The 26,931-nt window shown below is 44.1% G+C and overlaps 1 protein-coding gene across 1 annotated transcript in view; it reads left to right on the forward strand.

Moving 5' to 3' along the window:
- CPLX1 (complexin 1) overlaps positions 1-26,931 on the forward strand; it is a 102,204-nt gene that overhangs the window by 59,451 nt on the left and 15,822 nt on the right. The window contains exon 3 of the mRNA XM_069072564.1: positions 12,249-12,424. Coding sequence (XP_068928665.1) covers positions 12,249-12,424 — 176 coding nt within the window. The remainder of the gene's footprint in view (positions 1-12,248; positions 12,425-26,931) is intronic.

Consider the following 26,931-nt stretch of genomic DNA (forward strand, 5'->3'; position numbering starts at 1 on the left):
GTGCAGGGCGTGCCGCTGCCAGCCAGGTGTTGTGCAGGGCGAGCCCGCTGCCCCAGCCAGGTGGGGTGCAGGGCGTGCCGCTGCCCCAGCCAAGGGGTCTTTGGAGGGGGGGAGGGGTCCTCAGTTTTCCATTAACTTCCCTACTTCTTTTCTTTGCCTAAATTCATATCAGCCCCTGAACTCAGTAGGTTCTTAATAAATGTTTAACAAGTGAATGAACTTGTTTCCCAGTGAGGTCTCTTCATTTTCCCAGTCTGGCATCCCACGAACTGTCTTCCACCTTTCTTGCCTTTGTCATTATAAAATGAGATCGTATTTATAAAGTGTGTGACATAAGTGCCTAGCGCATAGTAGGGGCTTAATAAATGCTTGTTCCTTTTCCTTTCTCTTTCCCTCTTTACCTCCTTCATTAGTTCTGTGAGTCAATTAGGGCAGGCGCTACCCAAGGAATTCTGAAAGACACCAAATACCCAGCTAGAGAAGACACATGCAGCCCTTTGACTGAATGAGGGCTGCTGCACTTGCGCATGTTCCCCAACCTGCTAGACAGACTGGAGCCTCCAAGAAACTTGCATCGTCAGTGGGAACCCAGGGAGAAATCTGTATCTGGGGTAGGCAGGTCTAGCTTTCTGGAGGAGGTGGGAGAGCCTGGAGTGTGGGTATCTGTCTCTTCATCCTGTCTGAACCTCCCAACCTGTCCTATCCACATTTGTCCCTGGAGAGATGAGTCTTCCTAATAAGAAGCAATCTAGCTGCTTCCCACAAGCCCTCATCTTCTTGACGTGACCTTCTATTTGCATGTATCTGGATGCAGTCCTATAGGAAGCGTGCTGACCGAAGTTAGTCAGCGAAAGATCAGCGCGGGAGGAAGCCTGATTGACCCTTCTAGCCCTAACAGTGGTGGTGGTGAGATAATTGTTGGTGAGGGAGGCACATACTCAGACAGTGCTTGGTAAGTGCTGGAATTTCATTCATTATGCAAAAGGTTTTCACAAATTACTTGAAGCTCATTGAAGTTTGGACGAGAGTCAGACATGACTCAGTCGAATACATCCTCGCAAAGGGCATTTCTGGGGTAATAGAAGCTAGGACTAAAAGTAAGGTCCTGCAGGAAGAGATCAGCAGGGATGAAATCCTTCCAGACCAAGGGATAACTTCGGAGGGAAGAAATAGGAGTTCCAGTTTTCTGGAAAATTGTGCTCATTCCGGAGTGTTCCATTGAAGGAAGGATACTGACTTGCTAGAGAATGCTAGAAAGAGGGTGACCAGGATGACGTAGGAATGGACACCATGCCCTATGAGAAGCTGAAACTAGCTGTATTTAGGAGGAATAAGAGGAGGCAGCATTGCTGCCTTCAAAGAGCTCTAGACATGAGGCACTCTTTGTTACACTATCTGAAGGGCTGTCATGGGAAAGAAGGGTTTAATTGTTCTCCTTGGTCCTGGAGGGTAGAACTAGGAACAATGGTGGGAAGTTTCAGAAAGGCTCAGCCTGACCTGACACAAGAAAAAAAATCCTGAATTCAGAGCTATCCTCAAGTGAAATGGACTGCCTAGCGGGTAATGAGTTCCCCATCCCTGAAAGGCTCCAAACAGAAGCTGGGTGGCTGCTCATTAGGCATGTCATAAAAAGATGTCCTAAAACATGTAGGTGACTTCGTAAAACGTGGAGGTGCCCTAGATCGTCAATATTGTTCTTACAACATGTCCAAGGAGACACCATTAGGTTTCTAAGTGTTGAGGAGAGAGCAGGGTAGGCTGGTCCCCACTGGTTCCTGGACATTCTTTACTCTCCTAGCTACTAAATTTGATATTGTTGAAAACAGGATCTTTCTAAAATACTTTCCAATCTCAGCTTAAGTGACCTCGTGTTCTTCTCTTGCCTCTGAGAGATACCTCCTCTATCTCCTCATGGAAAGAGCATTGGCTTTAGAGTCAGAAAACCTGGATTCTATGACTAGTTCTGCCAATCAATCAACCTCACTGTGTGACTTTGTGCAAGTCACTTTCCCTCCTATAGCCTCCGGTGTTCTGGGCACATGTTCCACAGTCAGAGTGTTTATAGTAGTTTTATTTTTCAATGCAAAAAAAAGAAAAAAAAATGGTTTCTGCTGCAGAAAATCATGACCTGTGTAATGAAATTTATGGTTTTTAGTTGACAGAGTTTATCTGAGTGTTGGAGAAAGGTACAGGAAGGAAGCTGAACCCAGAAGGCAAGGCTTTGTTGGGACACCAGGTGTCTGGGAAAGAAGTCTTTTTTTTTTTCAAGCATTCATTAGGCAGAGCCCAGGGAGATACAAAGATAATTAAGACAGAACCCTGCCCTCAGGGAGCTCCCCATCTAGCAGGGGAAATAGTCAGGTGGGTTAGGCATGGCATTCTGACTTAAATTCTACCACACTGGGAGGCAGTGACTCACATGGAGGCTTACAAACCTAGAGATGTTTATAAAATGTTATGTAGGAACAGAACAGCCCTGTGGTCTATTCCACCAAGCCCTGATGGATCTGCTCCCACTCACCAAAGCCTGCCCCAAGCCTCAGCGTCTTTCATGCAGAGATGTACCACAGATGCCGGTAGTCAAAGGTGCAGATCAACAAAAGGACTTTGTCCCAAATGAGACAGCCTGCTCTTCATTGTTGCCTGTCCCTGTTATAGTCTTCCTGGAGGAAGAAGTGTTCCCAGGAACAATGTCAGCTAGTACAGATCACTTGTCTTTTAAATTACATTTTATTTTTTTTCAACAAGCATTTCTTTTCTTTTCTTTCCTCTCTACTAGTGGTGTGGCAGGGAGAGGGGGAAAGGGAAAGGGGAACACTCCTTGTAACAAGTTTTCATAGTCAAAACAAATTCCCAGTTGGCCATGTCCAAAAATGTGTTTCTCATCCTGTACCCCAAGGCTATTCTTTCTCTGTCAGGAAGTGAACAGCATGCTCCTCCAGAATCACAGTTGGTTGCTGTGTTTACCAGAATTCTTTTTTCTTTCTCTTTTTTGGAAGGGGAAGGTAGGGCAACTGGGGTTAAGTGACTTGCCCAAGGTCACACAGCTAGTTTTTTTGTGTTAAGTGTCTGAGACTGGATTTGAACTCAGGTCTTCCTGACTCCAGGGCCGACACTCTACTTACTGCTCCACCTAAACGCCCCTTACCAGAATTCTTAAGGCTTTCTCAGTTGTTCATCTTTACAGGATTGTTGTTATAGCATAAATTGCTACCTTGGTTCTACTCACTTCACTCTGCATCAGTTCATACAACTCTTCTCAGGTTTCTCTGAATGAGACCTTTCATCATTTCTTATGGGGCAATAATATTCTGTTAGATTCATATAGCATAATTTGTTCATCCATTCCCCAGTTGATGGTTAACACCCCCTTAGCTTCCAGTTCTTTGCAACTGCAAGAAAGCTTCTATACCTATTTGTATATGTGTGTATACACATGTATAATCATATATATATACACTTATTCATACATATATAGGTTGGTCCTTTTCCTCTTTCTTTGATGTTTTTGGGAGTATTCCAGATCACTTGTTGCCTTGGCAATGGTCAAATTTCCAAGGGGCTCCTACTTCAGTCTTTACCCCCAAGCCAACCCCCCATGATACCACTATCCAGCATGTGCCAAGATTCCTTAGCCAATAGTGAGATAGATTCCTTCTTCTACTTCATTCGAGGTGGTTAGATGGGGTACATTAATCAACTAATTTTGATATTACTAATTAATAGGATATGAGGTCTGTCTATAGGGAAACAACATACATCACACAAGCTATCATTCCAAATAAGGGTCCAATGATAACTTCTTGGCTAGGTGTGAGTGCTAGTAAATCTCCCCCAATCTGAGAAGGTGATTTCTCTCTCCTGACACAGAATTGCTGGGTAATCTTTAAAGGGGTCCCACAACGCAGGAGATGGAGAGAAGTGGGGAAATGCCTCTTATAAGGGCATAGAGGAGACTGGTTCCAGAAATAGACATCTAAGCAGAAAATGAAAACTTAATGTAGCATATGTCTGTCCCATAGAAGGTAAATTGAGTCAGTAGAGGATTTGGCCTTTCAAATAAATTCACAAGCCTATAATTTCTATCACACCCAGAAATGGGCACAAATAATTGTAATAATGATAAAGCAACAATAATAAATTATAAATAGCTAAAATTTATATAACAGCTACTATGTGCCAGTCACTATGTTAATTCTTCAAAAATATTATCTCATTGGATCCTACAAAAAGGCAGGTGTTGTAATTATCCTCATTTTACAGTTGAGAAAACTGAGACAGACTGAGGTTAAGTGACTTGCCCAGGGTCACACAGTTACAAACTAAGGACATAAGAAAGGTGAGAACAAAGTCCTGCCTGAGATCTGTTAAGGGTCCCTGAAGCCCAGACATAAGTGATTTCTGATCCACTTGGAAATGCCACCCAACACACCTGGGAGAATGTAGCATTATGGTCAAATAAGTCAATGGCATTTATTAAGCACCACTGGGTGCTAATTCTAGCTCTGTGCTAGGGACACATTACAGGGCAATTAGAATGAGGCTTGTGAACTAGTTCTTAAAGATCCCTTGCACTAGGCACTCAGGACATACTGATGAAATGAACACATAGACATTTCTATGAGTCTGACCCAGACTGTGAACCCCCCTAAGCAGGGGGCTTTGATCTCCTTCCCCTGTCTTCTCCACACTCAGGATACTGGTCTGCTCCATTTCTAACTCCACCAGAATCAACCCTTCAAGGTCATTACTACCTTTTATTTCTCCTCTCTTCCCCACATCCAGTGATTTGCCAAAAATTATTCTAGACAAGTACCACCCTGGGCTTGAGGCAATCTTTCCTCACTGCTCCCAACCCTTGCCAAGCAGAGAAAGAACTCAGGTGGACCTGTACAGCCCATATGACTCACATTACCAGAATACCAGCTAATAATAAAAACAACAATAGCTAACATTTATACAGCACCGACCACACTCCAGGCACTCTGCTAAGTGCTTCACAATCATTACCTCATTTAATTTAGTATGGGACAAGGCCCAAGTTCAGCCTTCACAGCATAGCTCTGGGCCTCATTGTTCCCCGGTTCCAGCTTAGGAAGCTCCCCGCTGGCTCCAGGAACTCATCACTTTGCTTCAGAAACTCTCTGCTTTTCCACCAGCATCTGAGGCCCCAACTGCTGCCATCTGCTTCTCTTTCCTCAGGGAAGGGTGATAGCTCTTCCAGTGAGAGAGGCAGATCCCACATAGCTCAGGACCAGTCAACAGAGTTCAACTGCCTATAGACTATAAGCAGTTCAGCTTATTTCTGATTTAGCCTAAATGTTTGCTCTGGAATTGAGGCAGACCATGTTGAAGAGATTTCTGTCGCTGACTAGCTATTGAAGTTTGTTTTTTCATGGAGTTTAAGATTTGGATCTTCACTTTTGTTTCTACCTCCTTTACTCCATTTCCTGGAGAGTTGCTCTTTCTAGAATACTCTTGGATGTAGTACATTGGGAGTCAGAAGAATTCAGTTCCAGTTCCAGCCCTGCCCCCATTAATTAGCCTTCTCTATACCCCAGTTTCCTCATCTGCAAAACGGTGATAGTCCCTGTGCTGCTTGGTTCACGATCTACTGAGCCCCTGGCCAGGTGTGAGAGTGTTTCAAGAAGCCAAAAACCAGATGGGTGGAGTTATTTCTATTGATTATTTACTCATAGGCCAGATGTCCATTGAATTCATGGGCTTGTGGCTATAACAAATATCACCAGCCCAGAATTGGGAAGTCTCTGCAGATTCAGAGTCCCTGGGCTGAGCTCACCTCTGCAGTGATGATGCAGGGTTGCCACATAGTTGGGATATGTTTCTATCCCTGACCTTCATAATATGTGTTGCCAGGGTGGGGTGGAGTGGGGAGGGAATTTCTCTTAACAGGTGTGTATGAGACATTCAATAACCCTTATTCTGGGGCTCTGGCAGCCTGTGGTAGCAAAGCCCCATCCCTCCCATCTGCCTGGCACCAAGTGTTGGGTAGGCCAATTACTTTCAAAGGACATGTGGGTAATTGGGGAGATAAAAAAGGCTCTCGGCAGATTATTCTAAGCAAACCTGGCTGGGCGCTGCCTTTTTGAGTCTCTGCCACACAGCATTAGCATTTGAAAGACCTCTCTGTACTGGGGGGCTGGAGCTGGCATCACCCCAGCTCTGCTGCCTGGAGACCAAATAGAACATTAAGATTTTGATGCCAAGAAAATGTTTTCAAGACATTAGGGTTTCTGTTATTTTCTGTGTTTACTAATTCTAGCTCCCCAGTGACTTCTCCCGTGCCACATGGCTCAATGTGAGCTCAGGAATGATAGATGGGTGGTGGTGGCTTTTTGTGTTGAAGGCACAAGAAGACTTGAAGAAGGAATCTTTGTAATAGCCTCCTAAAAGCTGTCCCCTTGGAGGGAGATGGGATCATAGAATTGCAAACTGTAATGGACCTTAGAGAGCTTTTCATTTTACAAATAAGGAAGCTGAGGCCCAGAGAGAAGTGAAGTGCCCAAGGTCACCTAGAGAGTAAGTATTTATTGACTGCAGGATCTGGGAAACCCTGGACCTCCATAGCAACACAGGGATCAATAGCTCCTGGGCTCCAAGCCCAGCCTGCAAACCTCTCAGGCAGGACTCCAGGTGTCCCAGGGGCCAAGTAGAGCTCATGGAGCATCTCACAAACACAGAGACAACACTGTATCTGGTGCAGACAAAACCCTGGTGAGAAACAGCCAAGATGTAGGAGACAGAATAGAAACCAGGCAGGTGGTGTATTAGGGGGAGGAAAGAGCCCCAAGTTGTGGGTGGGAAACCTGGGTTCTCTGCTCAGTCAACAACTTGTGATAATACTTTGGGAAACTCTTTTCTTCTCTGAACCCCTGTTTCTTCAACTATAAAATGAGAAAGCTGACCTAGAACCCTGGGGTTCTTCACCTTGTTTGTGTAACCAGACCCTTTGGGTGGTCTGGTGAAGCCCAAGGACCCATCCTCAGAATAATGTTTTCAAAAGCACTAAATACAAAGGAAACCAATTATACTGAAATACAGTAATCAAATATTTTTTTCAAAATGAGTTCATGGTTTATTAATCATGATAACTATCATTATACAGCACATTATAAATAATATCTCATTTGGTTCTAGCAACAGCCCTAGGAGGGAAGGTGCTATTACTGTCTCTATTTTACAGATGAGCAAACTGACACAGGCAGAGGTTAAGAGACTTGCCCAGGGTCACACAGTAATTGTCTGAAGTGAGATTTGAACTCAGGTCTTTCTGACTCCAGGTACACTGCTCTAGCCACTGCACCATCCAGCTGCCTCTTGCTAAGAGCCTCCGATCTTGATGAATCTTTTTAATATTAAAAGTACAGGTATGGAGGTGGCTAGGTGGTGCAGTGAATAGAGCGCTAGCCCTGGAGTCAGGAGGACCTGTTCAAATCCAGTCTCAGACACTTAACACAAAACTAGCTGTGTAACCTTGGGCAAGTCACTTAACCCCAACTGCCTTAAAAAAAAAAAGTACACATATGAATGGGTCCAGCCAGGCCCAAAGCAATAAGTATAACATCTCCTGACTGTAGACCGCTGTCTTATTGTCCTGCCTCCCATCAGCCTCGTCTGACATGGCCTCTCCCATCTCCAGGCACGTCTTGAAAACAATGAGAAAGAGATACAGGGTTCTTAGTAGAAACAGCCTCCTAACCAACCTCCTTGCCTCCACTATCTTCCCTTCTAATTCATCTTACACATGCTGTTATAAATAGTCTTAGGAATAGAGCAGTCAGACCTCATCACTCTCCTACTCAAAAATTCCCTGTGGGTCCCCATCATTCCTCATTGCTTACTAAATAAAATAGAAATTCTTTACCCTGGCATTCAAAGCCTTCCATAAGCTGGCTCAAATCTACTCTAGGTTTATCTCACACTAACACCGCCCCCATCCCCCTCCATGCATGTACTCTACATTCCAGTCAGATTGGGTTATACATCCTAGACTAACCCCACAATGCATTTTCCTAGTCCTGAGCCCTTGACCACAACGGTTACCTCCATTTGGCATACTGTCTCCCTCATCTGCCCTTATTGAAATCCTTAGAAACTTTAGACCAAATGGCATCATTTCTTTGACACCTTCCCTGATACTCCCCAAGTGGAAGTGAGCTCTTCTTCCTGTGAACCGCCATATCAATTTGTCAGGCCCTCTCTTAAGTACCAGCTCTGGTAAGCATTAAAGCCCATGGGAATTTGAGCCAGAATCATAGTGTCTTAGTCATTCAGGAAGGGGGGTGTCAGAAAGACTGGGGCTTAAAACAGAATTTTGAGGATGGATCAGGGACAGAAATCTGTGTCAATGCAGGATCAGAAACCACAGGAGGTGAAGTGGGTAGGCGGATCCCAGGTGAATAAACAAATCTAGTCTAGTGGAAGCAACAGCTTCAAAGTGAGAGCTAGCTGTTGTGGGATTAATGGAATTTGTGCCTGGGGATGTCAGTTGGGCAACATCATGTAGCAGAAATGGGGCTGAGCTTGGGATCAGGGGATTTGAGCTCCAATTAATTCCAACTTAGACACTTATTGCCTATGGATGGTGGACAAGCTGAAGCTCTGGGATATGGTGGATAGAGGACTTGGACTTGGGTAAGTAGGGTTTGTTTTTATTAAATTTTATTTTATTTTCAGGACGGTATTCTCTTCTTTTCCTCCCCCCCCATTGAGAAAACAAAAACAACAAAATATATTATAATCAGTAGTTAAGCAAACCAAGCTCCCACACTGGCAGCATCCCCTAAAAAATTTAATTGTCTCCATCTGTACTATGAATCCACCCCCAGCTACCTCTCTATTTGAAGGTGAAGTTGCATCATAAGTAGGTATGTCATTAACCTCTCTGAGAATGTTTCCTCTGGAAAACGAGGCTAATAATAGCACATTACCCTACAGTGAATGCTATTTCAAGGATCAAATGAAAAAAATTATATAAAATGTTTTGCAAAACTTAAAGCAATATATAAATTCAGGCTATGAATACTAACTCTGTAAGCCTCAGTTTCCTCATCTGTAAAGTAAGAGGATCGGATTAGATATTTTCCAAGGCTCTTGGAAATCTAAATCCTATAGTTTTCTGATCTCTTTCAGTCTGCCCAAATGTGCTGCTGTGGGGAATATATGCAATCCTTTATTCACCCAGGACCGACACCTGCTCCTTCTCAGTCTGCTCCTCAGACTGTTGGCTTCTTGAAACTTCTTGGGGTGGGGGGGCTGGGTCTATTTTTCCTCTGACTCCCCTCTGAGAATCCCTTAACTGTAGGGCCTGAGCCCTTTCCTTCTCCTACGTCTCCCCTGTGGAGCCAAACTCAGAGTTTGGCCTTTGGTGGTGTCGGGGGGCGGGGAGGGGGGAAGATGTGATGAATGACTGTTTGACACTGGGATTGAGCCTTCATTCTTTCTCATCCATCTGTTATCCATTAGATTATAAACTCCTTAAGGGCAGGGACTGCATTTTGCCTCTTTTTGTATCCCTAGGGCTTGGCATGGTGCCTGACACATAATAAGCACTCGATAAATGTTTATGGAATTGAATTAGTTCAAGTAATCAAGAACTGACATGACCTGGGCCTCCCATTTCTTAGCCATTCGTTTACACAATAAGCATTTGCATACTGTCTGATACTTTATTAGACCAAGGGAAGCTAGAAATAAACCAGACCTGACTCTTGCCCTCAGAAAACTTTTAGTCTATTCAAATTTGGCCTCAGACACTTAACACTTACTAGCTGTGTGACCTTGGGCAAGTCACTTAACCCCAGTTGAACTGCCTTCCCCCCTCAAAAAAAAAGAGCCAAAAAAAAAAAAAAACTGTGCATCTAGTAGGGAAAAGAAGATAGACATAGAAATAGAGCTAGTGTTATATAGTGGAAAGGGACATGAATTTGATTTAGTTGGATTCTAAATGCAGCTCTGCCAGTTACTAACTATGTTTTCACAAGTAAAAACAACATTGACAATAATAGTATTAACAGCTAGCATTTATATACTACCTACCATGTACCAAGTACTGCATTAAGTACTTGATGTCATTTGATCCTCACAACAACTCTGGGAGGCAGGCACTATTATCCCCATTTTATAGAGGAGAAAACTGAGGCAGAAATTAAGTGACTTGCCCAAGGTCACACAACTAACTCATGACTGAGGCCAAATTTGAACTCAAGTATTCCTGACTCCGGCCCCAGTGCCATCTAGCTGCCTCAAGCTCTAGTGCTGAATTTAGAGCATGGAAGACCAGGCTAAATCCTTTTTCCAATGTTTACTAGCTGTGTGACCCTGGGCAAGTCACTTAACCCTGCTTGCCTCAATTTTCTCATCTGTAAAATGAGCAGGCGAAGGAAATGTCAGACCACTGGTATCTCTGCCAAGAGGACCCCAAATGGTGTCACGAAGAGTCAGAAAGTACTGAAAAGACTGAACAACAACAACAGATTTCAGCAAACCAGGTTGGGGAATGGGCACTCCAATTAGAGGCAACAGCACAAAGGCATAAGACCAAAAGGTCAGAGTGTACTGGGGAACAGAAAGTCATCCAGTCTGACTGAAGTACAGAAAGTGAAGGGGAGTGGCAGGGAGAATGTTAGCAGGTGACTGGACAGTCTTCAGTGCCAAGCGGGGAGTTTGGACTTTGTCCTCTGGGTAATGGGCCACCATGGAAGTTTTCTGAGCATTAAGGAGGTGTGATACAGGTCTTTATCCATAGTACAAGTCAACAAGCATTTATTAATCACTTACTGTGTACCAGACAGTGTGCTAAGCTCTGGACCACAGAGCTCGTCAATGACTTTTCTCCCATCACAAGTCCCTCTTGCAGGGGGGGCTATAGCCAGTTGTCCAGCTCTGGGAATCTGGCTGGTTTATTCCTGGCCCCAGGGACCCAGCTCTGCCTCTGCAGCTCTGAGAGGGAGGATTTTTCACATCCCCCAACCTTGTGTGCTGGGGGTAGATTCCCTGAGACCTCCCTGTTGCCAGGCAGGGGATTTCCTGAGCCAAGAGGCTGGGCTGGGTCTTGGCTGAGCCTTGGAGAGGGGTGTAATTAGCCGACTACAAGGAGGGCGTTGAGGGCGGCTTGCAAGGGGCCTGTGAATCAGCTGCTCATTGGAAAAGTGGTGGCTGGCAAAGTCGGGGCAGGAGTGAGGACTCTGGCACCAACCCCTGCAGCCCCAACCTCCACCCCCACCAGGCACAGCTCCCAGAGTCCTAAGGCTAGCGCTCAGGCATGGGCCAGTCTACTCTGTGCTCTCTAAGCCACTGGGCTAGAAGCTATAAGGTATCCACTTATCATTTCTGGCTCAGTTCTCCCTGCACATAGATGTATACGGCAAGAGAAACACACACACAGATAAATACACTGAGTCACAAACACATATTATCACACACTTCCCCTGGCCCCTCAGATATGCATATTCATTCTCATCAATACACAGATTCTCAGCTTGGCATGAGGGTAGGCAGAGGCAAGAGGGGGCAAAATGAGCAGGTTGTTTTGGCATACCAAGGAATGTGGAGGAAGAGGGGACAGGAAACAATCCATTATTGAGTAATGTGGTGTAGGAGAGAGAACACTGGATTTGAAGTCAGGGGACTTGGGACTTGCCAATTGCCTTGTGACCTCGGGAAAGGTCATATGTTCTCTGGGCTCTAGTTACCTTGTCTATAATAAATGAGGGAAATGGACCATATCAGGGGTTCTTAACCTGGGGCCCAAGGAAAGATTTCAGGGGAAACCATGAACCTAGATGGGGGAAAAATTACATTTTTGTTTCAACATATTGGCGTCCTTTGTAATCAATCCTATGTATTTTATTTTACGCATTTATAAACATGATTCTGAGAAGTGGTCCATAGGCTTTATCCGACTTCCAAAGGTATCCATGGGCCCCAAAAGGTTAAGAGCCCCTAGACTAGAAGACCTTTAAAATCCTTCTGACTCTAATTGATTATCCTAGGATCTCAGCCATGCTCAGCAGGTTGAGCCAGGATGGGACTGTCATTAGAACCCTAGGCTGGCTGGGTGCTGGTGCTGGGACCTGCCTGAGATCCGTTGGTCACCAGTAGGAGTGATGTAGCCTTCTGCATCGATGTATACTCACACTCATCATGAACACACACTAACATTTGTGCTCACTTTATACACTGAGCCCTCACTAACCCATGCTATTGACTCTGCTACTTGTCCTCAGGGGCCACCAAGGACATGGGGAAGATGCTTGGTGGAGATGAAGAGAAAGATCCTGATGCAGCCAAGAAAGAGGAGGAACGCCAAGAAGCCCTTCGGCAGGAAGAAGAAGAGAGGAAAGCCAAGTACGCCAAGATGGAGGCTGAGCGGGAGGTCATGAGACAAGGGATCCGTGATAAGGTGAGAGGGCTGAGCTGCCCCCAATAGCCAGGGCCCAGCCCCACTCTTGCTAGCAAGCAAAGATCTCGGTGGGGGACAGTGAGGAGGAGGACCTAATTGGGTTCAGCTACCTGGGCCTCATGTGGCCCAGCAGCCTAACCCTTGACGTACTCACACTCAGGAAAAGAGGGTCCTGAAGACCAGCCCCAAGATGGAGCTTAGCCAGAAAAAATGTCACCACCAGAAACAAAAGCCCCCTGGAGAGCCATCACTCACCCACCTCCTGGGCTGATGTCTCTGCTTTTTGCAGTTGGTTCCCAGGAGACACAGAGAGCTGGAAGCTGGGAAGGGAGGTAGAGGGGGGAGATGAATGCCATACTATCTGCATTAGGAGATGTAGGAATGGTTTTGTTTGTTCTAAAATGCATTTTTACTCTTAAACACCCAAAAGGTGGGCATTTCCATATAAAGAGTAGAGTAGAAAAAAAGAGGATTGTGCATACTTATTTACCTTATTAAGTGTGTAATAAGGCCAACCTGTAGTTTTCAAAGTCATCCTTCTTTCTGGCTTTCCTTCTGTTCTCTGCTTTAGGAAAAATAAAAGATGCCTCATTGAACTTCTTTTCTTTTCTCTTCTTTTTCTTTTCTTGTTTTCCTCTTACTCTTTTCTGTTCTTCCCATGTCTTTGCACCTCCCATCTATTGGAGTGTGTGAGAGACAGGTTCGATTAGGTCTTCCTGACTAAAAGGCCAGCTTTTTTATCCATCAAATCGTTAGACCAATTTAATAAACATATATATACATATGTTTTCATATACCTATAAATAAATTTACATATATAAATGTGTATATATGCATATATACACATATATAAATAAATGTACATATTTGTATCATATTATCATTTATATACATGTTATATATGTCTAGTGTTATTTCTATGCATACACTATGCACATGTATGCATAGTATATATAGTGTATTTACACGTATATGTGTATATATGTAAGTCTATATACACATACAGAGAGGGGGGATTAGGCAAAGGTTCTCTATCTCTAAGTACTTCTCTTCCAAGGGCATGCCTGAAGCTGCTTCCATCACGCACTGACTCTATATTGAAACACTGGGTGTTGAACTATCTTGCTTTTTTATCAGAGTCTTCACCCCAATCGCCATGCATTTCCTGTGTAACGTTATATCATCTGATCCAATGGCTATCCCTCCTCTCCAGATGACTAAGGACTTTTGGCACCTTTCCAATGCCTTGCATGGATTGATTGAATCTCTAAAGGTGGTACCTCTTTTGAAAGGCTGGGGCAGTAGGGCATCTTAATTATTTTCACCAGAGTAGGGGGTGATTAAGTGACTGATTCATTTGACCTTACCAAAGAATGGGCAGGAAAGGTAGATTTGGGGCAAGTTTGTGCAGGCCTTTGAATGCCAGGCTATGGATTTTATCCCATGAACAGTGGGGAGCTCTGAATGTTTCTGAGCAGGGGAGGGATGTGATCAGAGCCATATATCAGGAAGATTACTGGATGGGAGTCTTTGGACAGAGAAATTAGGAATTAATTTATGCCTTAAACTGGGCACAGACTTTGCCTGATTAGGACCATTAACCCTGCAGGCTTCCTGCTGATAGAACAGGATTAGAGCTTGTTGGCAGAGGAAGCCAAGGGAAGGAGCCTCCCCATGGCATTGCAATGACCTTCGTAAGGCCTGCGCCACTTGATGTTACTGTTCCTTGCAGGGCTCCTGGATGTGAAGTAGTTGCCCTCCCTCTCCTGTCCCCTGCCTTGCCTTTTTATCCCAAGCTGGCAAGTGTAATCTGGAGACATTTTCCTAATAGCCTCACACAGGCTTGTCCCTCCCTCACTAGCACAGGCCTGAGTTCGCACCAGGATTGACTCCTACAGGGATCCCATCTCACTGCATCAGAAGTCCTGTTTTATTTTTTAAGCCATTCAATAAATAACTAGGAAAACACCCACCAGCCAGCATGCAGCAGAGAGGGCTGGAAGAAGCAGCACCCCTGCCTTGGGGAAGGTGGAGGTCAGAACAGCCCAGTAGCCAAGGAGACTAGAAGTGGAAAGTGGAACAGACAGCCCTAGAGAAGAAAACTTTGTGTGTGCACACACACGCATGTGTGTGGTTGTGCATGAGTGTACAGATGCATGTGTGTGCCCGTGCATGCGTATTTGCCCACACAAATATCTTGCTGAAGACAAGGGTAATGAAATGAATCTCTTCCAGGGCACCAGAAAAGGCAAAGTTGGGCCTCCTGGAGCTGGGTCTAGGCCTCATGTCCTGGAGTGGCTCAGTGATTTGGGCACCAGAAGTCCATTGTGGTAGAGCCAAGTCCCAAAAGAGAGTGGCCATTTTCTGTGCTTACCCTACTCAGCTCTACTCTTCTCAGTCAAATTAATGAGCTAATCAATAAGCATTTATTAAACGCCTACTACAAGTCAGCCACTATGGTAGGGGCTGGAGATACAAAGACAAAGGCTTGAAACCTCAGTGTTATCTTCCTCTCCCCACTCCCATGCAGTTTGTGTCAAACCTTGTCATTTCTACTTTCACAACATCTCTCCCATGGGGGTATTTCTCTGCACTGGCATGGCCACCATTATTGTTCAGGACTTTATTTATCGCTTATTGCTTGGATCATTGCATTAGCCTCCAAGTTGGTCTCCCTGCCTCAAGCCTTCACTAATTCCAATTCATTCTCTGCTCAGCCACCAAAATAAGTTTCCTAAATTGAAGGTCTAACCAGGTCACCCTCACTCAATAACCGCAAACGCTCCCTGTCACCTCCAGGATCAAATATGAAGTCGCCCATTTGGCATTAAAAAATCCTTCACGACTTTAGTTCCTTCCTACCTTTCCAGTCTTCTTATAACTTATTCCCCTCCATGAATGCTACAATCCAACCACACTGACTTACTTGTTATCCCCTGCACACAATACTCCATGCCTCTTTCTGGCTGTCCTGTCTGGAATGCTCTCACTCACCTCTGTCTCTTGGTCTTCCTGGCTTCCTTCAAGAGTTGGTTCAGATGCTTTCTTTTTCTGGAGGTCTTTCTGGGCACCCCCAGCCACTGGTGCCTTCCCATCATCAACTCTATATTTCTCTTCTATCTACCCACTTATTTACATATTATCTCTTTAATTAGAATAGAAGCTCCTTGAGGCCGGGGGCTGTTTTTACCTTTCTTTGCATCCCCAGCACTTAGCATAAAGTGCAGCACATAATACATGTTTAAGAGATGCTTATTGAGTCTTGATTGACAGTCCCTTCCCCAAAAAACTTTACTGGAGACTATATATACATATATAAGCATGTACAGAATGTTTGGGGAGGGAGGGAAGGCACTAGTAGCTGAGGGGATCCGTGAAGCCTTCATGGGGTGCTTGAGCTGAGTTTTGAAAAGAATCAGGGATTCTAAAGATGAAGGAGAAAAAGGGAAGCATTCTAGGAATGGGAGATCAATAGTCAGCACAAAGGAAAGCTTCTTTGTCAGAGAAAAGCCTCTCATATTTCTTGTCCTTGGCACCTCATGTTCCCAGACACCCCTCCCTTCCTCCCTATAACCTTTTTTCTGTCTTTCCTACCTTCCTTTAATTCCAAGCTTGGACTATGGGATTCATCAACTAACCTGATTTTGGGAGATTTAGCCATCTCACAGAGGATATGTAAGTTAGGTGGTATAATTAAATGAATCTCTCCCAGTGTACTTGCTTTGGAATAGAGCACAAAACCTAGAGTCAAGGACATCTGAATTCAAATCTTGCCTCTGATGATTACTAGCTCTATGACCCTGGAAGCCACATAGTTCTCTCTGCATCTCAGTTTCCTCATCTGTGAAATGGAGATAATACACCCCCCCTCAGAGTTCTGTGAGGATCAAATGAGTTAATATACAGAAAGGTCTCTGCAAACTTTATATGTCAGACCCCAGCTTCTCTCCTCTACTGCCTTGGACCTTCTGTGACCTAGATGAGACATGCTTTCAAACAAGCCAGAATAATTTATGGTCCTTTGTGGTTCTCAGATTTTTTTTCTTCTATACAGCATCAAAGATCTGGGCAATTGAAGTAGTGATGTGAAGGACGAGTCTCCAGTCAGAAGGCTGGAGTCTTCTTCTGGCCAAGATGAGGCTTAATGACATTAACCCTTTTGTGACATCTTAGACAAGCAAACTTTACCTTGTGAACCTGCTTCCTTTGCAAAAAGGAGGTGGACTAGATGGTTTCTGAGGGCCCTTCACCTTCTGATTTTCTGTAATTCTATATACCCCAAAGCAGTAGAAGTGCTATCAACTGAGGAGGGAATTGATCATGTCAATTGGCTTCATTCTTTTATCTTACATAACCAGTGGGGGTAGTTGTCAGTAAGTCAATCACTAAACATTTATTAAGTATCTACTATGTTCCAGGAACTATGTTAAGCAATGGAGGTACAAAGAAAGGGGAAAAAACCACAAACCCTAGTCTCGTCTCTCAAGGCGTAATTGTCCCCTACACAAAGGAGGTGTGGTGGATGGAGAAAACCAAAGGGGCATAAGTCCTTTTGCTCTGACAGTTGTTCTGTCTGGGATCTAAAGGGCTCAGCTCTGGCTGACCAGAGGATTGTCCATTGACAAAGCTCCCCTCTCCTACCCTTTAAAACATAGCTGAGCATAGGGCCAGGGCACATGGGCAACCCAGTAAAAATAACTGGATTCAAGTGAATATATATATGTGTGTGTGTGTGTGTGTGTGTGTGTGTGTGTATAAATATATATTTTACCAGTATTTGGTAAGTATTCTATACCCTGCCCATCATTTTCATATTTTAAGCCACGATGGACACGTACATACATATATATTTAATTCCAACTTGAACAATCAATCAACTGCTTCTAATGACAATTCAGGCTGTTGTAAGTAATTACTGGTGTCAAAATTCAGCTTGCTTTGGACATGCATGGTATATCCACTTCTGACATCTAATAATATAGAGAGACTAGAAAGAAACCAAATTTTGATTTTGGGGAGGAGGGTTAAGTGGGAAGTTTTAAGTGGAAAGGTCACTAGGGTTTTTAGTGTTCTAAATTTAGTGTTCCATTTCAGTCCTTGTGATTTTCATAAAAGCATGAAGCATGGAGGGGGAGATTGGAAGCCATTTCCTCACCACAGTTTTACTAAGAATATTTTGCAGTTGAAAAAGTAGCAGCCTGGGAATACTTACCACAGCTGGGAAGTAGGATAAGTAGTAAAATGGGCTTTTAACCCTAAGTCAGAAAAGAGCAGCTCTAGAAGAATTAGATAAGAAAGCATAGGAAAAAGGAGTTTAAAGAGTAGACCTGCCCTTACCCTCGGCATCTGTTACCTTCCAACTGAGGGTAAATGGTTTATAGCCATTGGCAAAAAAGGACCGCAATGCTGCCCAGATGGAGATAGACTTACTTTAGTGCCCCTTCCCATTGGATGGCATATACAGTAGCTGATGGCCCTGAAGATAACACCATCAAAGACTACAGCTAAAATTTAGTAGGAGGTTGAAAGAGTTGTCTGAATAGGACTGTAGAGGCTTACTAACCACAACATCATTAGTGATGTTAGATGGCTCTGAGGACAGCTGGATTGCTGAAAACCATTTAGAGCTGAATGATGCTCAGTGGGTAGCAATGTAGGCACAATGCCCAGTTGGTGGCAGCAGAGAGCAGCACTGGGCACAGAATAGCTCCAACAGACATTGGCAGCTTTGTAGGGTTTGAGGCTTGAGATGCCGCTCATTACCTTTGTCCTGGCCACATGTGTGTTCTCTGCACACACTCGTTCACTTGGGCACTCTAGCCATACATGTGCCCCATCTCTGCATGCCCTACATTTTTATGCATGCCTCTCTTCCCACTGAGGATTTGTAAATGTGTGGGTGAGTAAGCACCAAGGGTTTTTTTGGGGGGTGCAGGGGGTTGGAGATAGGGAAGAACTTTTATTTTAATACTATGCTATTTTATCCATCCTTCCCTTCTAACTGTGTGTCTCTTGACTGAGAAGTCAAAGTAAACATGTTGGTAGGGGATAGTGAACCATCGTTTAGAACAGATTCTGATCCATAAAGTGCCTAGCACCTTTCTGGGAACCAGACAGATAAGGTAGCCCCAGATGCTACAATAGCAAGGTGGTCTTAGTAAGTAAGGTTTTACTTACTACTTTACAAAAATAGTAAGGTGCTACCTAGTAGCCCCTAGATAACATCTGTTGCCTTGTTTGAGCCTCACACCAATTCTGTGAAAGATAAGAATTATTTTATCAATGAAGAAATTGAGGCTGGGGGTGAAGAGTGGACACAAGGTATTTAGTGATGGAGCCAGGATATTTCTCAACTCTTAGTCCAATGTTCCTTCACTATACTGAACCAGATTCCTACCACACACCCTCCCTATAGCCTAGAAAGGGAATTGTTGGGCATTGGGAAAATGGAATCCTGACGTCTCCCTTGGGTTCCTGAAAAGAAGGAGAACAGGGATCAAGCTGAAGGTGAAGGACAAGGAATTGAGTTGTATCAAAGTCAATCAGTAAGTATTTAATACAAAGAATGGGATACAGATACAAAGAATGGAGCCATCTCTACTTACTGGTAGCTCACATTCAAATAGGGGAGTAGATACATAAATATATCCAGCATAAACATAAAGAGAATATATGCAAATGTATTCAAAGTAATTAAATACAAGATGGCTTGGGATAGCTAGGGAATTTGGAGAAAGGCTTCAATCAGGAAATGAAAAGAGAAGGCTTCCTATTGCTTCTGTGATAAGAAGAGTTGATTGAGTAAAAGGGACATATGGCCAGACAGGAGTTGATTGAGTAAGGGAGTCATATGGTCAGATCGGTGCTTAAGAAGTAGGAGCCAAGGAAAAGAATGAGAAGGAAATTGGAGAACAAGGGAAATAAAATCAGGTGGATTTACCAATGTGCTAACAGGATGCTAGGAACGACAGCTCAAGTTTAAGACTCGCCACTTGCTGCAGCAGTTCTAAAGGACGAGCTGGCCCCTAGAGCTATTCATGTGTTTAGCAAAACACCGAGGAAAGATCTTGCCCCCAGCAGCAATGGAAAGCATGGAGAACTTTGTAGTGAACTGTATAGAATGGGTGATATCTATCTCCCCACTTTAACCAGCTATCATCTGTGCTCCGAGCTGCTAGCTGGTTTCCTTCCTAGAAGGGAAGCTACAGGGACTTGAAGAACACCTCTTCAGTCTCTAGGCTGTTAGAACAAAGTAATTCAGTCCTTTAAAAATAGATGAGGAGCTTCAATATAAAAACAAAGAGGGAGAAAAAAGGATCTGAAGAGTCAGAGGGAAATTCTTGCCCCATGTCCAGAGGTTGGAGGGGGAAAGAATGAGGCACATAGGAGAAGGAGAAAAAGGAAGACTGCTGACAATGACACTGATGGTCTTCCTGAAGAGGAAGAAGCTGCTTGTCCAACAAGGAGTGATGGTGTGGATCCACAGGTGCTTTCAGATGGGAGATTTTCCAATAAGGATCAGAGGAAAAGGAGATGCTTTGTAGTGGACGGCAACTCCCAAACAACTATGTTTGACCTTGCATTAACGAGAGAGAGGACCACTTCAGGGGTCTTCATTGTCTTCATTGGGCCACTTCAATGTCTTCATTGGGTCTTTCTCCAGGACATAACAGACAACCTACCAGTGCCTGTAAAACCTATTCCTAGTAGGTCACCTGAGTGCAGGTAAAATTGCCAAGAGAATATAGAAAGTACTGCTAAGGAGACCCTGGCAAGAAGTGGGAGACCTTTTGGATATTTATGTTATGAAAGACCCAGAGGGTGGATATTTTCATTGCTTCTGTTACTTCTGATTAAAGGCAAAGAGGTCAAAAGAGGAATGAAACTCTGGGAAGTGAACAGCTGGTTAAGATGGTGGCAGAGAATGGGTTTGGGAGTTGTCCATCATGGCTTAAAATATGGAAATGATGGACAGGGTATAGTATACCTACCAAATACTAGTAAAAAAAACATATTTACCTGGAGTCTTGTGGATTTTGTCAAAAGGGCTTTAAAGTGAAAAGAAAGGTGAGGGGAAAAACTACCCATGTAGATCTGACAAGTTTGGTACCACAAAGAGTAGCAGGGTCAACATAGAAGGAAAACAATGGAGGGAAATACTAGTGATTTAAGGGTGATAAGAAGAGAGCCAATTATAAAAGCCATGGCTACAGGTGTCTGTACCAATGTACGAATTGTGAGTGATGTGCAGGATGAACTAGAGATACCAATGTGGCTACGCAAATTTGCTCTTGCAAGGAATGGAGACTCATGACTGGCATTTATCTCTGTAAGGGGGTAGAGGGTGGGGAGGAAGATGGGATAGCATGATATGTTGAAAAGATATGGCCCATGTGAAGAGATCCAGGAACCTCAGGGTAGAAAGACAACAGTGAGCATTCGAGTGAGAATTAACAGGCAGAAACAGAAGAAATGCTGTTGTAGGAGGATGTTCTGTACCACCTAGGGAGGAGGAAGAATTACATACAGAGTTTGGGAAACTTTCCCTGGAATCATGATATTGTAAGTTATTGGGGGGGAGCTTTGACTATCTTGACAACTATTGATGTTCTCTCTGCCAAAAAATGGAGCACTCTGGTAAATTCTCCACTTGCCTCAATAATTATTTCATATTTCAGAAGGCAAAGGGAGCCACAAGGGAACTGACAGTCTGCAATTCTCACCAACAAAAGAGGAAGCAGTTGATGAATGAGAAATGAAAGGATTTAATGGAATGTTGTACAAGAGATTCTTGGTTAGATGTGGGCTGGGTTCAGTGACCTCCCAAGTACCTTTCCAGTTCTTAGATACAGCAATCCTCTGATTCTGTGAGTAAATGAGATCTGCCAGGGAGACCGTCAGTATATAGAGTGAGGAGTGGTGAGGGACAGGACCATGGGGAACACTCCAAACTTTGGAGACAAAAGGCAGAGGATGACCCAGAAAAGGAGAACAAGAAGGAATAATTAAATAGGAAGGAGGAAAGCTTTGTAGAAAGCCACATCATGAAAGCCAAGGGAAAAGAAAGCATTCACAGGGAGAGAGTGGTCAACAGTGTTAAATGTCACAGGGAAGTCAAAGTGAATGAGGACTGAGAAAAACTCGGTGGATTTAGTGATTAAGGGATTTTCGGAAAGAGATGTTTTAGTAGTGGAATGTGGTTAGAAGTCAGTTTGTAGAGGGTTGAAGAATAAGAAGTAGAGAAAGAGAGTATAGACTATTTCTAGGAATTAACTGCAGAGAGAAGGAGAAAAGAGAAATATGATAGGGTCAAGGGATGTTTTTTTTAATTGTTTGTTTTGGGACAGGAGAGATGTGATTGATTCTATTTGTGTGGTTGTGATTTGTCCTTCATTCTTGAAGAGGACCATGACATCAGGAAGATGATGCTATGACTTGCAAGTGAATTGGATTTAAGTGAGGGAGGGCTGTGCAAAATCACCAGCCTCACTTTCTTCTCCAGAGCCATCTGGGAACAGCGGTCAGATATAGATCAGGACAACTGGAGATGGCCCAGGCTGCAGTGGGAGACCTTGACCTTTTCAAGCTAAGGTCTTCCAAGTTCTCACTTTGAGTAAGGCAATGACATAAGGAGCCAGTAGAGAAGAAGAAACTGAAAAGGAGAAAGAAAAGAAACAACAGCGAATGGATGGGCCAACCCCAGAAGGAGAGAGAAGGGAATGGGGTTAAGGGCAAGAGAGGAAGTGTTATTCTTAGAAAGGAGCACAGTCATCTCATCCTCTGAAACTGGAGGAGGGAGGAGAAAAGGTGGCAGAAAAATATAGAGTTTTTGAAGTGTGGAGGACATAGGAGGGAGCACACGACCTGTGGCCTCAAATCTTCTCGGCAAAGTAGGAGGTGAAATCATTGAAAGTTTAAGACACTTAAACTCTGGAGCATCTCAAAGAAAGGCATCTGTGATCCTTCTGAGCAGAATGTGTCGGGAGCCAGAAGTAGGTCATCGACCTTTTGGTCTCCCAGTGATTCTTTTCACACACTGCAGGGCCCTCAAAGACTCTAGCTTTGAACTGAATTCAATTCAGTTCGATAAGTCCACTGCCTGCCCGTATGTCCACCCTTGTGTCAGGCTATACACTCGTCTTTACGGGGAGACAGACCAGGAGGGCCTCTGCCTTTCTCTCAGGAAGCTCCCAGTTTTGAGACAGAGAATGAGTAGATGTACCCTGCCCTCCGGGAGTTCGAGGGTAAGGGAGTAGGAAGAGTCAGGGGAGACACTGGACTCATTTACAGGGAAAAGATAGCACATTGCAGTGTACAATCTAAGGCTGAAGGGCTTTTATTGTTGCTGTTTTTTAGGGTAATAGGAGAGGAGGGGGGATCGTCTCCATGGACTGGAGTATGATTCAGCCAGGACGTCATTGTCTTCTCAGTCATTCAGGTTCATGGTCGTGGGGTCATCCTCCCCTCCCCCAAATTCATTCTGCTGAAAACCTTGTCCGACTTTCCTTCACAACAGATTTCACATCCATCTCTCTGTTTTTCACTGCTGTAGCCACGGCCCTAATTCAGGCCCTTATCACCTCTTGCCTGTGCTGCTGTAATGGCCCCCTAATTGGCCTCCTTGCGCCCAGGCACTCCCCTTCCCAATCCATCTTCCACACAGCTGCCAAAATAACCTTCCTGAGGCACAAATCTTCCAATAATGCTGCTCTCTTGCTTGGAAACCTTCAAGTTAGCCTCCAGAATGAATTACAAACTTTTCAGCTCAATGCTGACGACTCCAGATTTATTCTACATCATTCCCCTTCCTGTATTCTTATGTTCCAGGCAAACTGACCTCCCACCTCTGTGAATCTGAGGCTGTGCTCCAAGCCTGGCCTTCTCTCCTCATCCCCAACACTTAGAATCTTTAACTCTCTTCAAGGTTGAGCTCAGGTGCCCACCTCTACTGGAAGCCTTTTGCAACCCCCTCCATGTTAATGGTCCCTCCCTGGTCAGAGCACATTGAATCCGTGAATATGTATTTCCTGACAATTCCCCCACCCCCAGTGAAAATGTCTGTTTTTTGAATAGGGAGATATATTTTTGCCACTGTGCCTAGAACAGTCTTTTTTTTTTTTTTAAAGCAATCGGGGTTAAGTAACTTGCTCAAGGTTACACGACCAGTTATTTCTGGGTGTGGTGCTGAGTATTTGGGCCCGGATTTGATCCCCAGGTCATCGACATTGGAGCCGATGCTCTTACTCGCTGAGCCACCTGGCCGCCCCTAAGCAATTGGGGTTAAGTAACTTGCTCAAGGTTACACGGCCAGGTGTTTCTGGGTGGGTGCTAAGTGTCTGAGCCCGGATTTGATCCACATGTCATCCCAACACTGGAGCCGGTGCTCTTACTCGCTGTGCTACCTGGCCGCCCCGCCTAGAACAGTCTTGCACAATTGGGGGGGGCAGACCTATGATTTCATTAGTAGATGGAATTTAGTTCATGTGTGCATCTTATAGTCTTTGGGAATTGCCAAGAGCACCAATGGTCCTGTGCCTTGTCCAGGGTCATACTGCCATTATGTGTCAAAGCCTTGGCTTGGACCCAGCCCATTTGGACTCCAGTGTTACCTCTCTGTCCACTACTGGCTCCCTATCTGGTGCTTAAGAAATGTTGGTTGAACTGAATTGAATGGAATAACCAGCTGTAACTAGCCCTGAGTTAACCATTCCCTGAGCCTCAAAGCACACCGCTGCCCAAACACAGGGGTTTTTTGGTACAGGGAAAGAGCCCTGGGCTGGGAGTCAGGAGACCAAGATCTAGTCTCAGCTCTGTTACCAATTCCCTGACACCCTTTCCCTCTCCTGGCCTCAGTTTCCTTCTTTGTAAAATTGGAGAAACGACAATCACTAGTGAATGTGTTTATGTGCAGTGGGTGTGGTGTTTGTGTGTGGACACGTGTACTAGCCGTCCCTCCCAGTTTCTTGCCATCTACAGTTTTAATGTTTGTCTTAATTAACTATAAGCTTTTAAGTAATAATATATGACTTATAAGAATTCATATATAATAAGCTCTGCCTTTATTCAAGGTATGGATAAAAATTTCAGGACAGACTAGGGCTGTTGACAGATTCTTATTTATACACACGTATATAATGATTTGCAATTTTTAAAGTGCTTTGAACTCACTATCTCATTTGAGTCTCACTCTAATCTTGTAAGGAGGTGTATTATGAGTATTATGACCATTTTACAGATGAAAGAAAACCCCTGAGATTCAGAAAGGATCCCTTAGTTAGCTGAGATTTGAATTCGGGTCTCCTGGTTCAATTCTTTTCTGTATACAGATGACAATGATTGCTACCTTGCCTGACTGGTATCATCAGCAGCTAGCAGGGTCCTGTGCAAAACATTCTAGGAGATGAAGTACTTTGGGAGAAACAAGCCCCATCTCCTGCCTTTGTTCATTGGGGCGGCTGCCGCACTGTCTCTTCCAGCCCGGCTCCCAGCTTTACCAGCTGCCACCTCCATCCCCAAGCTCCTCTGTGAGAGGTTGTGGCTCTGAGATCCCAGAGAGGCCAACTAATGCACGCTTGGGCAGAGAGCCCATTATACTCTTAGGAAATTCTATTTTCAATTTTATTTAATGTTATTCAAGTGTATTCCCGGGATCAGAGAGTCGATGCAGCTTGAGAAGTCCTGAAACACTAGGTTTAATGAGGAGTAAAGATGCCGAAGGATGAACACTTAGGTCTGAAGGCCCTTGTTACTAGCATCCAGCCTGGGGAGGAAATATTCATTCCTAGGCAGACAAACAGGAAAGGTCCCCCTGGAGCTGCTGAGTTCTTTCAAGGATTTATTCTTTTCTTTAAGAATCAGTTTTTAATTGTGGGGCCAGGGGAATTAAATAAAACACAGATTCTTATATAATTTTCCCAGAACAGTGAAATCACTTTCTGAATGCTGGCCTTGAAGTTAGGAAGACCCGAGTTCAAATCTTGCTTCAGATACTTACTGAATGTGTGAACCTGGGCAAGTCATTTAACCTTTGTGTGTCTTAATTTCCTCATTGATAAAATACAGGGGTTAGATTCTTTGGCTTTCAAGGTCCCTTCTATTTCTAAATCTATGGTCCTTGATCCTAGAACCCCATTTTCGCCCCCTCCCCATTCACTTTTCATTTCCTAGCCTAAGGGAAGGTCTATTAGACACCCTGAGAGTTATCTCTGAAGATACTGAGTGATCAGTCCCACTCTCCGGGGTGCTTGGGAAAGCTCTCCTGCTATCTATTAGTGACTCTCGAGGGAAGACTGAGCCAGTGTAACCTGGCAATTGGCCTGCACAGTGCCTTCTTCCTAAGAGCAGTGATATCAGGGCACTCGCACATCATTGGAGCGAATGCCCTGACAAGGGACAGAGTAATCCAGAGAGACCCCATGTGGCAAGCATAGAAACATGCCATTTTCCAAATCCAAAGGAGTATGTGCCCAAATATAGCTAACAGTATCAGTTACAAAATAATGTATTTTGCCAAGTTTGCTTGTTTTCCTATGGGCTCCAGCACCGTTTTTCTTTCTCTAGGTATCAGAATACCCCAGGATCCACCTTCTGTCTTATCTCAAGGGCCTGGCTTTTGGCTTACCCCCAGCTAATTCTTGCTAAGGTGTTAATGGCTAAAAAGTACTCAAAATGTTCTCCCCTCCTCTCTCTAGGGTTATTTGAATTTTTGTGGGGGCCTCCAAGAAACCAAAAACCTATACAGAGAGAACTCTAATGAGGAAGGAATGGCACATGTATTTAAATTAGGGGCAAATTGGTTTCGCATGCCAGGCAGAAAGGAGTTTGGACTTTATCCTATTGGGCATAGGGGACCATTTTTGTTTTTATTTACATGGGAATAACACACACAAATCTGTATTTTAAAAAGATTAAGCTGGCAATCAGTAGTACAGTTTGGAAGGAGAGAGACTGGAGTCAGGGAGACCAATTAAGAGGCTGTGTCAATATAGTACTGGAAAGAAGAGAAGTTGGCCTCAGTTATTGTGGTGGGCACATTATATTAGCTGAATGGAGAAAAGAAAAAAAAACAACACAAGAGACATTATCCAGGCCAAAGCTGGATTAACAGAACTTGGCACCTGATTGGATATGGGGGTTGAAGGAAAGAGCTGAGTCAAAGACGAATCTGATGGTGCCTCCATCAAAAGAAACATGGAAATCAAGGCCAGAGACAACACTGGGGGGAAGGTGAGGTGCTCAATTTTGGACCTACTGAGTTTGAGATAGATATCTTCAGGAATGAGGAATCCCTGGGCAAACAAACAAACAAACAAACAAAAAACCAAGGGAGGTGAAAGTATTTTCTCTCTCCATTCCTCATTTCTTTGTCTTGTCCTCTTCCTTACACACATTTCACTTTCCCAGGCATATTAGTGAAGTGGGTGCTTGTCTTTCTGCTCATGAATGAGAAATTCCTGGTGAGTAGGGTCCATATTTTATCTATCTATGCATCTCCAAACCAATCCAAT

The sequence above is a fragment of the Petaurus breviceps genome, unplaced genomic scaffold (genome assembly GCF_028583685.1).
Source record: "Petaurus breviceps papuanus isolate PSGF00001 unplaced genomic scaffold, PetGlider_PUasm1.0 140, whole genome shotgun sequence".
NCBI classification, from domain to species: Eukaryota; Metazoa; Chordata; class Mammalia; order Diprotodontia; family Petauridae; genus Petaurus; species Petaurus breviceps.